At 37.1% G+C, this 12,399-nt stretch overlaps 1 protein-coding gene across 1 annotated transcript in view; it reads left to right on the top strand.

Annotated features, from left to right (window-relative positions):
* Positions 1-12,399, top strand: part of LOC127876177 (THO complex subunit 2-like) — a 104,150-nt gene that overhangs the window by 71,608 nt on the left and 20,143 nt on the right. The window contains 5 exon segments of the mRNA XM_052421183.1: positions 94-214; positions 1,464-1,638; positions 5,199-5,620; positions 9,188-9,382; positions 9,832-9,875. Coding sequence (XP_052277143.1) covers positions 94-214; positions 1,464-1,638; positions 5,199-5,620; positions 9,188-9,382; positions 9,832-9,875 — 957 coding nt within the window.

Genomic DNA, 12,399 nt, shown 5'->3' on the forward strand with positions numbered 1-12,399 from the left:
TTTTTCCAGAAGAAGCTTAATTATGTATGTTACGGTTTGGCACTTTTTGTTCACCTTCCATTTCTCACTCAGAGTTTTCCCCCTGTGTTGTAGAAGAAGCAGGGAGCCGGGTCATCCCAGAGTGTGAGTGCTCAGAGCAGCCTGGAACCAGTGGGGGGCAAGATCGAGGCCCTCAATGGGAAAGACAAACCCGCCAAGCTGCTCAATGGAGACAGTACGTCCTCACTTTCTGTGATTAAAAAATCGAGCCTTTTTCTGCGGAAACTGGGCTTAATGCATGAGCGTAAAGTTTGGTACCAGATTAGCCTGTGCAGTTTGCCGATGTCTTTCATGGACGGTACTTTCCGCCTAAATTGGAATTTTGTTAAGAAGAGATTCCTATGAACAAAACATATCATTTAGTGGAAAGTATCGTCCTGGATTAGGCTAATCTGTGATGATACTTTATGCACATGCATACAGTCCAGTTTTCCCAGAGACCGGCTCCATTGTATTATTTCTGTCTGGTATATGGGTGCATATAATGTAATACTAGATTTATATTTTGTTAGAATTATGGCCCTTTGTCTGTTTCTCCACTTTAGATTATATAGATCAATTATTGTGCCTGATTAACTCTAGTTACTGCTTGGCAGTTTTTATGCCCCTGGCAGGGTGGCATTAAGCAGTCGAACTGTCTATCTGTCCGTCCAGCATTCAGTTTTCAGTAGGTTTAGTATGCAATGCTTTCAAATAATTAGCTGATTTTTGGTATGTGAGTGTACCTACATTACCTACAGATGAAGTGTGAGTTTTGTTCTAATTCATTGATATTTTGGCATAGTTGGACTTCTTTTCTCTAAAATAGCTGCTGTGCAGCTTCAAAGCGCAGTAAGGGCATTGTGTTTCACAAACGCAGGTCTTGTTGCTTAAACTTTCAAAGTTGAATGTGTAGATCATCAATATCAAAGGTATTTGTACTGCAAACAGTTACAGCTATTTGTCTTTTTGTGCTTTGTAGAGTATATACTTTATTTGTCTGAGCCCAAAGCATGCATTGTGGGAGCATCATTGTCTGTGACACATTTATTGTAGAAATGGCTTTTCATTGATCTTAAGAATATTGTTTTTCTTTTGGTAAAAATGTTTTGTGACTTGACTATTTGTATTCAGATGCATGTATCCCACACATAAAATTTCTTTGTTGATGTTAATGTTTATCTTTAAAACTGAGCGATTGCGAACGAAAACTGAGCTAAATATATGTGTGTAAATTGTTGTCCCATATAAGCCCGTGCAGTCTGCACATGCTCATCAAAGGGGACACTTTCAACTTAAATGGAATTGGTCGTTTAAAGGAATACTCTGCTGAACGCAAATCATGTTTATGTGTAAAGAGCTGTTCCTGATTAGCCTCTGCAGACTGCACAGGCTCATATGGGACAACAATGTACACACATGCATGAAGTACATTTTACCTACAGAGAATGGTCCAGTGAAAGATAAAGACATGAAGAGGACCAAGTTGACAGAGAAGACGGTGGAGAAGTCAAAGTCTGAGGAGAAGGTGAAGGTCACTGCTGGAGCAGAGTCGAGAGCTGGTACAGAGTCCAAGAAGTCAGCCAGTGAGACAGATAGAAGGGAGGAGGCCACAGCAGGGTAGGGTTGAGTATCGACATCAGAGGTGTCAATTGTCAGGCTTATTCCAGAAATCCGGACTTAAGCGGTCTGGGGTCAATTTTGAGATCAGCATAAATTCTAGTTTTTTAAAAGGGTGCGTAGGGACAAATTTGTTTTAGTGCAAATCATTTGAAAACGAACTTTTAATTTCTTTCTGGGCATTATGGAAATTTTCCCTCAGTACTGATATTGTCCAATTTTTATACGCCTGTTTTAAAAAAACAGCAGTGTCCGCTCTCTAATTCAAATAGTTTTCATCCGATCTTCACCAAACTTGGTCAGAAGTTGTATCTAGACAATTTCTAGGTCAAGATTTTTAATATGGGTCATGTTGGGTCAAAAACTAGGTCACGGGGTCACTTAGTGCATTTCAAGGATTAAGCATGGTGTCCGCTCTCTAATTGAAGTAGTTTTCATCCGATTTTTACCAAATTTGATGAGAAGTTGTTTCTAAATGATATCTAGGTCAAGTTCAAATATGGGTCATGCCAGGTCAAAAACTAGTTCATGAGGTCACTTAGTGCATTTCAAGCATTTAGCATGGTGTCAGCTCTCTAATTGAAGTAGTTTAAATCCGCTCTTCACCAAATTTGGTCAGAAGTTGTATCTAGACAATATCTAGGTCAAGTTCCTATATGGGTCATGCCGGGTCAAAAACTAGGTCAAGGGGCCACTTAGTGCATTTCAAATATTTAGCATGGTGTTTGCTCTCTAATTGAAGTAGTTTTCATCCGATCTTCACCAAATTTGGTCAGAAGTTGTGTCTAAATGATTTCTAGGTCAAGTTTAAATATGGGTAATGTCAGGTCAAAAATTAGGTCACGAGGTCACTTAGTGCATTTCAAGCATTTAGCATGGTGTCCGCTCTCTAATTGAAGTAGTTTTCATCCGATCTTCACCAAATTTGGTCAAAAGTTGTATCTAGACAATTTCTAGGTCAAGATAGGATATGGGTCATGCGAGGTCAAAAACTAGGTCACGGGGTCACTTAGTGCATTTCAAGGATTTAGCATGGTTTCCGCTCTCTAATTGAAGTAGTTTTCATCCGATCTTCACCAAATTTGGTCAGAAGTTGTGTCTAAATGATATCTAGGTCAAGTTCAAATATGGGTCATGCTGGGTCAAAAACTAGGTCACTAGATCACTAAGTGCATTTCAAGCATTAAGCATGGTGTCCAAAACCTTCAAAAAACCATCAACCAATTAAAACGCCGCTTTTTTAACCGCGTTAGGCCTATTCACTGTATAGCACTGCGTCTTTTTAACGCTTCATATAAGGGTTATATATTTTTAAACCAATGGATTTTTATTAAGGCACCGCACCAACACTGCAAAGTTTTATATTTATACCAATGGTACAGCCCAGTAAAATCGGGCTGTCCATTTTATGGCCGTTTTCGGCTTTTTATGCAGAGTTCTATGTTAAGCAGTGTGCTCGGGCAATGGTTTTTAACCGAAGTCCCGAGGGTAAATAACCCCATTAGTCAGTCAGACCTTCAAACGGGCGTATCTTGTGACAGTTAAACACTCTTGTTCGTTTATTAATGTCTAATTGGTTAGCTCCCGGCACAGACATGAACAGTATTTGAAGAAACTTCTTTGCTACTTTCTGAAAATCTTACAATTCTACGAAATGTTGCAAATGCCTGCCATCTTAAAAATGCTAATTATTGATTAGCAAAGTAAAGCACTGCAATATCATATTGTAAAACATATATTAACCAAATTGCCTATTGATTGCGTGTTTGCTAGGTTACTAGATGCTGGTTTTCATTTTCTGCAGTTAAACAATACATGTATTCATATTTTATTTCATGTGCAAAAGACGTAACTCAATATGTTTTCGTACAGTCGTTTTTGGATACAGTATTGTTTGTCAATTTTAATTTATTTTAAACGTTCTTTAGAACATTTTTATACAAAGACAAATGCACATTCAGTGTTATGTATGGTCTGGTATATAATATTTTGCACTTTACTCACCAGAAATTGTAACAAAAACTTTAAACAAAAAAGAACAATAAGCTAGGCCTCGGGAGGGGGGGGGGTCTGCCCCTGTTTGGAACCTACAGCCTCAGACTCCAGGCTTAATTTCCCGGTTTTCAAATTTGTGACTATTGACACCCCTGTGACATGTAGTAGATGTTGTGTGAAGGGGGCATAAGTATGGAGATGTAGTTGATCGTTAATGTTGTGATAGGAGGGAGGATGTCACAGCTTTGTGAGAGGAACGTATAGTGAGATAAGGTTAACTTTGTGAATATTTTTAATGAAGCTTGTTAAATGAAGGATCAGTATCCAGTGGGTAGTGGACTTGAACTGTACTCTGGGCACATTTGTTAAGTGTTGTCGAAAATTAGCCTGTGCTTTTATTGTATTTTTCGTTTGAAAGAAGTCTCTTTTAAAAGAAATCTTCTTTATTTGGAAAGTGTTATCCCTGATCAGTGTGTGCAGACTGCACAGGCTAATCTGGGGTGACACTACGCACATGTATTAAGCCCTGTTTTCCCAGAGTGTGGATCATATCTTTGAGGAAGCGGTAAAAGGAAGCATTAGAATCTGGCTCGAGTGGATCAAGGGAACTAGCATTGTATTTAACATGTTCAATCTTCATATTATTAATAAATGTTAAGCTAAAGGAAATTATAACGCAAGTGTTACATTCTTCCTCCTCTACCATAAGTCTAGCCCAAGCTTCGTTCTTAGATGTGCGCCTTACTCATATTTATTGTTTTAACTACCTTGGACATTCATTTTTGTTGCTCAATCTTAGTCGCACATTAAATTATATTCTTCTATTCTTCTAACAGTTAGCCTTTGGGGACTGTAGATTAACACCAGGACCATCAACCTCTTTGTCTGTTTGTCAGAATTTAGATTGTGTGATTTCTCAAAAAGTACTTACGTGATTTTGATGAAACTCAGTATTTGGATAGGAAACCATATAAGAAATATGCATATCATTTTAGTTCTGGTCCCAAAAACGTTTCAGATGCCATAGATACAGAGTAATAAAAATCTGGATCTGGATCCTTCAAACAACTCAAGAAGTACTTAAGCAACTTTGATGAAACTCTTTACGTGGATAGAAAGCCATATTGGGAAAAAGCATAACTTTCAGTTTGTGTCCGAAAAAGGTTTTGGTTGCCATGGTTACAGTGAAAGTAAAATCTGGATCCTAAAACAACTAAAAAGTACTTTAGGAATGTTGATAAAACTCCGTATGTAGATGGAGAGTCATATAAGTAATACACATTTTAGATTTTTTTGTCTGTGGAAAATATGAGGAATATGAACCTTCTTTCTTTTTTGTGCTGAAGAATTGCTTTGGTTACATAAATAAGTTGAACTTAAATGTGGATATTGCGACAACTCAAAAAGTACTTCAGCTTAGTCTGACAAACATAATCTTGGTGGCCACTTTTGTTTTTTCAGTGACAAAACTCTTTATAAGTGTAATTAATAACACAAATGTTAAGTGTAGTTAAGAATCTATCTTTTTATGGAACTGAACTTGCACAAATTACTTTACATTTCAGGCAAGATTTAGACAGGGTTAAAGTAGATGCAAAATCAGATAAAAAAGACGACAAGACCAATAAGAAAGATGACAAAGTTGTGGTAAAAGAGAAAATAAGCAAGTCAAAGGATGACAGGGTCGATGGTAAAGTCAAGGTAAAGAAGGAGCAGGACACTAAGGATGACTCTAGGAACATTGTCACTCCCCTGAAACTGAAGGTTAAGGTCAAGGAAGAAAAGGTGGAGGAACCGGAGGGCCCAAAGATTGAGAGGATGGAGAAGAGGGGCAAGAGTAAGGAGAGGGTGTCCGAGGGGCAGGTCAGGGGTAAGGGGGACAGGGAAGGGGACAGCCATGACGGGAAAGTGAAGTCAAAGGAGATTAAGGAGAAAGAAGAGGAACTGCAAGCAAGACTGGAAAGAATCAAGAACGAAAAGTCACGAGGTTGGTGGAGTAATAACTTTCAATGCAGTTTTATAAAATTAATTGTTCCATTATGGTTGTATTGATGCTTACATGTTTTGTTTTAATTTCAAGTGAGATTTGAAAGATGGTTCAATATTATGTTCAAAATTCTGACAATGGTGGAGCCGGTAGGGGACATATATTGCTTGGCAATAGTCTTGTTTAATTTCTCTTTGCCTGTTACGTTTTCAATTGCATTTAAGCAGACAAGATTTAAATTTGTATTGTATACAAATAGAAATTAAGTGAAACATGTATCGTAAAACTTGTCAAACCTGTCAATGATTCAAAAGATTGCAAACACATATTATAACAGCAAAAGAGCTAAAAACACTGATAAACACATGCTATTATTCCCACCTTTATTTGCATCAAACAATAGATACTCACACTCAACCTTTCAAATGCCATAGCAATGGTTAGCCGCTAAATAGATTAAAATTGGGCAATTATTCAATAGGCACAAATTGCGCTGCCATACTTGAATTTCAAGGAAATTCTTGAGACCGAAATTGAAGGTTGGCAAAAAAAGGAAGCCAAGACCCTCCTGGGTTATATTGGAATTAGTGTTGTAACAGAGCGTGTTATTTTGAAGTAACAGTTTATTTAACAAGTCTTTGGATGTAAAAAAATATTGTGTTTAAATGTGTTTATATTCAAGTCAGTTCTTGTGAATTCTCTTAAGTGCCTGTTTGACACATTATTCTATCACGTTTAGACCTTGTCAGACCTTATGCTACTTGTAAAATTTAAACGTTTCTTGTCAGGCATTTTATCTGATAGGCCCCAATGTTTGTTAGGCAACAATTTTTTTGTCAAGGTTTGTCTAACAGTTTTCACTGAAGCTACTAAAGTATAACCTTTCCCACTCAGAGGCAATGTGAAAATATGCAATATTCAACCAGAATAAAGCTAGAAGAGCATGCAAGTAACTCACAGTATGTTCAGGTTTTTGCTGGTTGCTGCTCAAGTATCTCATAGTTGGAAATAAAGCCTTTAAAACTTGACTCTATTTATAAAGGTATTTAATAACATTTTATTTTCTAAGAGACTACAAACAGGTTAAAATATATATCTGAGTTGTAAAGGGTTAACTGTTCTTAATGCATGTCGTAAAATTTTTGGTTTAATTTAAGTCTCTTCTGAAAGAAAATCCAGTATAGGCGGAAAGTGTTGTCCCTTATTATCCTGTGTGGGCTGCACAGGTGCATCTGGGATGACCCTTTATGCACATGCATTAAGCCCTGTTTTTAGCTCACCTGAGAACAACGTGCTCATGGTGAGCTTTTGTGATCACTTTTTGTCCGTCTTGCACCGTCAACATTTGCCTTGTTAACTCTCTAGAGGCCACTTTTATTGTCCAATTGTCATGAAATTTGGTCAGAAGATGATATCTTGGATGAGTTAAAAAATGGTTACGTTTGCTTGAAAAATATGGCTGCCAAGGGGCGGGGCATTTTTCCTTATATGGCTATAGTAAAATCTTGTTAGCACTCTAGAGGCCACATTGATTGTCTGATCTTTATGAAACTTGGTCAGAAGATTCATCCCAATAATATCTTGGACGAGTTCGAATATGATGCCGGTTGATTGAAAAACATGGCCGCCAGGGGCCGGGTGCACATTTTTCCTTGTATGGCTATAGTAAAACCTTGTTAACACTCTAGAGGCCACATTTATTTTCCGATGTTCATGAAACTTGCTCAGAAGATTTGTCCCAATGATATCTTGGATGAGTTCAGAAATGGTAACCTTTGCTTGAAAAACATGGCTGCCAAGGGGCGGGGCATTTTTCCTTATATGGCTATATATAGCTATTATAGTAAAATCCTGTTAACACTCTAGAGGCCACAGTTATTGTGCAATCTTAATGAAATATGGTCAGAAGATTCATCCCAATTATATCTTGGACGAGTTCGAAAATGATGCCGGTTGGTTGAAAAACATGCCCGCCAGGGGGCGGGGAATTTTTCCTTATATGGCTATAGTAAAACCTTGTTAACACTCTAGAGGCCACATTTATTTTATGATCTTCATGAAACTTGGTCAGAAGATTTGTCCCAATAATATCTTGGATGAGTTTGAAAATGGTTACCTTTGCTTGAAAAACATGGCTGCCAAGGGGCGGGGCATTTTTCCTTATATGGCTATAGTAAAATCTTTTTAACACTCTAGAGGCCACATTTATTGTCAAGTCTTCATGAATCTTGGTCAGAAGATTCATCCCAATAATATCTTGGACAAGTTCAGAAATGATGCCCTTTGGTTGAAAAACATGGCCACCAGGGGGCGGGGCATTTTTCCTTATATGGCTATAGTAAAACCTTGTTAACACTCTAGAGGCCACATTTATTATGCAATCTTAATGAAATATGGTCATAAGATTTGTCTTATTGATATAATGGATGAGTTCCAAAATGGTTTTGTTTGCTGGAAAAACATGGCTGCCAAGGGGCGGGGCATTTTTTCATTTTATGGCTATATATGGCTATAGTTAAATCTTGTTTACACTCTAGAGGCCACATTTATAGTCTGATCTTCATGAAACTCGGTCAGAACATTCATCCCAATAATATCTTGGACGATTTCAAAAATGATGCCGGTTGGTTAAAAAACATGGCCACCTTGGGGCGGGGCATTTTTCCTTATACGGCTATAGTAAAACTTTGTTAACACTCTAGAGGTCACATTTATTTTCCGATCATCATGAAACTTGGTCATAAGATTTTTCCCAATGATATCTTGGATGAGTTTGAAAATGGTTTTGGTTGCTTTAAAAACATGGCCACTAGGGGCGGGGCATTTTTCCTTATATGGCTATATATGGCTTTAGTAATACCTTGTTAACACTCTAGAGGCCACATTTATTGTCCAATCTTCATGAAATTTGGTCAGAAGATTGGTCTCAATGATATCTTGGATGAGTTTGAAAATAATTATGTTTGCTTGAAAAAACATGGCTTCCAAGGGGCGGGGCATTTTTCCTTATATGGCTATAGTAAAATCTTGTTAACACTCTAGAGGCCACATTTACTGTCCGATCTTCATGTTACTTGGTCAGAAGATTCATCCCGATAATATCTTGGAAGAGTTAAAAAATGATGCCAGTTGGTTGAAAAACATGGCTTCCAGGGGGTGGGGATATCTTTCCTTTTATGGCTATAGTAAAACCTTGTTTACACTCTAGAGGCCACATTTATTTTCAGATCTTCATGAAATTTGGTCAGAAGATTTGTCCCAATAATATCTTGTTATCTCAGGTGAGCGACTTTGGGCCTTTCAGGCCCTCTTGTCATATAGATATTACTAACAGGTCAAAAGTACCTATCCGAGTGTTAATAGTAAATACATCATGTTTTTAGAGGAAGTACATCAAGAGAAGCCACTCGTAAAATGTTAATATATTCAGTAACAGAATTTTTTTATGCATGTAAAATGTCCACATTTTTGTTAGGCATTGTACCTGATAGCTCTCCTTTTTGTGTAGAATTATCTGACAGATTAGTTTGTCACTGAAGCTACTTAAGAATAACATCAATATTCCAGAGAAGGAAGCACGTCGAGAGAAGCAGGAGAGGAAGAAGAGGAGTCACAGCCCGGAGGAAGCAGCAGCGGGTGGCAGCGCTGGATCGCGGGACCAGGAGGAACCAGACTGGGAGCCAGCCAACACTACCACCATCACTACGGGCCACCACAACAGGCACACACCGGACGTCTCACCAAGGCACCCGGACGAGAGAGGTAACATGCAGTGTTCCATTTACGTTTTCCTAGCAATGTTCAAATTTTCAAATCCAAATTTTCTTTGCTTATATCAGAAATATTTTCTTGTTTGGAAAGTTATCAATATATTTTTTTTCAATTTGTTTAACTTAGGTTTTCAGATTTTTAGTCACTGGCTAATTTTGCATTTGTGCTGCTGTTGAAAGCTTCCAATGGATGAAAGTTTTCTGTGATCCAAATTTTTTGTTCTTTAATCTGAATTATTTTCTTGCATACAAAGTTATCAATATTTTTTTAAGATTTACAATTTATATAACTTGAGATTTGCTAATGTGTGGCCATGTGCTAATTTTGGTTCTGCTGTGAAAACTAAGTATGTTAGCATATACTGGTACAAAAAGGATTGTATATTTACTATACGTTGTTTTTTTTATCACACTAATTTGCTTTTTTTGTGGATTTTTAAGATTCCAAACGGAGGAAAACTGATGTTGGTGCATCTGGGTCAAAGGTTAGTATTGATGAGGTGGTTTCACCCATGATGGAGGTTACCTAGCAACTGCCCACTTGTTACTATGGTTTCTTCAGCAGAGGTCAGGGTCGTGACAAGAAATGGGAGTCGATGAACAGTGCGATTACAAGCCTTTGATCAGAATAGGAAATAAAGTATAAATGGACTTTTAAAGTTTTAGAAGCTGTTTGAATCAATACAAGTTATTTAAAACGATAGGAGTGCTCTTACGGTGTGTCAATATGGACTAGAAAATTGTATCTATTAAAAGTTATGTTGAATATTAAGACAGAACGTTTTAAATCCAAGTGTCTGCTTGTAAAGAGTTGTTAAACGTAACAGTGAAAACTTAAGGTGGTGATGGGACCTGAATTGATTCATCTAAGATTGCACAAGCAAAAGTTGCATGTAATGCGAATGTTAAACGTAGTTTGAAAAAACGCTTTTAGATGCACAAGGATAAATTGTTTTATTGAGGAAAAACACATGTTGGACAGAAAGAATGTGTGAAGGACAATTTGTACAAAAAAGGACTAGTAAAACATATTTTGGATTTTGAAGAAATTTACAATACTCCATTTTTGCTCATATTCAACTCAAATACATTGTAAATGTATTGTCTCTCTCTGCTTTCCTTTCAATGTCTTACAGTTTGGAAATAAGCATCAAGGACACACTGCAAGAAAACAAACAGAAATAATAACTTGAAACAAATGTGGATTTATACTTGAAACATTTTAGTCAGCAAAAGATTTTGACAAGAGAAAGAGTACTGAAATTCTGCTTTAAGCTGTCTAAAAGAGCATAAAAAACAACAAATCAACAATATCTTGGAAATCTTACCCAATGAATGGGATCTTACAGACCAGGAAGAGGATGATATTAACAGAAACCATGCATAACAACAAAATCCAATCTCAACTATAAGTAAGCTGGGAAGATTTCAAACTTACAAATCATGAGCTGGCAGAATTTTCTTCTGTCATAAAATCCAAATGAATACAACCACCTATGTAACATGATATAGACCTGAAAACAGGCTACATAGGTTACATCATGTATCCCTGAAAACAAGATATTGCTATATCCACATTAAAGCAAGATGTAACCATATCTACCTGAAAACTACAAGACATCATATTGACATGAAAACAGTATGGAGCCGTATCCACCTAAAAGTAAGATGCCTCCAAATTCACTGAAAACTACATGTCCCATTTAGACATGAAAACAAGATGACCCCTCGGCCCAAAAACAACATGTAAACATACCAACTTGTAAACAGTATGATGAAATATCCTACTGAAAACCAGTTGCCGTCAAATCCATCTGAAAACAAAATGTCCCCAAATATGCATAAAAACTAGATGTTGCAGAATCCAGTTGAAAATAAGATGTTGCCAAATCAACCTGAAAACTAGATGTTGCCAAATCCACCTGAAATTTAGATGTCGTCAAATCCACTTGAAAACTAGATGTTGTGAATCCACCTCAAGTTTAGATGTTGCCAAATCTACTTGAAAACTAGATGTTGCCAAATCCACCTGAAAACTAAATGTCACCAAATCCACCTGAAACTATTTGTTGCCCAATCAACCTTAAAACTAGATGCCCTTAAATCCACCAGAAAGTAGATTTTGCCAAATCAACCTTAAAGCTATATGTCACCAATACGGCCTGAAAACTAGATGTTGCCAAATCAATCTGAAAACTAGATGTCACCAAATCGATCTGAAAATTAGATGTTGTCAACTCAACCTGAAAACTAAATGTTGACAAATCAACCTGTAAACTAGATGTCGCCAAATTTACCTGAAAACTAGATGTCGCAAAATCAATCTGAAAACTAGATGTTGCAAAATCCACCAGAAAGTAGATGTTGCCAAATCAACTTGTAAACCAGATATAGCTAATTCCACATGAAAAATGGATGTTGCCAAATCAACATGAAAAATAGATGTTGTCTTATCCACCTGAAAACTAGATGTCACCAAATTCTCCTGAAAACAAGATGTTGCCAAATCCACCTGAAAAAGATGATGCCAAATTTACCTGAAAACTAGATGTTGCCAAATCAACATGAAAACTAGATGTTGCCAAATCCACCTGAAAACTAGATACTACCAAATCCTCCTGAAAACTAGATGTAACCAAATCCACCTGAAAACTAGATGTCCCCAAATCCGCCTGAAAACCAGATGTCGCCAAATCTGCCTGACAACTAGATATTGCCAAATCTATCTGCAAAACTATATGTTTCCAAGTCCACCTGAAAGCTAGATGCTGCCAAATCCACCCCAAAAACTAGATGTTGCCATATTGACTTTTAAATTATTGACCATGAAATTCACATTAAAGCAAGATAAATACCATATCCATTTGAAAACACAGTGTCAAGAGTTATAATAAAATCTTTCATCCAAGATGTGGCAATGACCACCATACAAGCTAGCAAGATGCTAAATATCCACCATAAAACAAACAGGAAGATGTTGCATCATCTGCCTGAATAAAAGCTTCCAAG

The sequence above is a fragment of the Dreissena polymorpha genome, chromosome 4 (assembly GCF_020536995.1).
Source record: "Dreissena polymorpha isolate Duluth1 chromosome 4, UMN_Dpol_1.0, whole genome shotgun sequence".
NCBI classification, from domain to species: Eukaryota; Metazoa; Mollusca; class Bivalvia; order Myida; family Dreissenidae; genus Dreissena; species Dreissena polymorpha.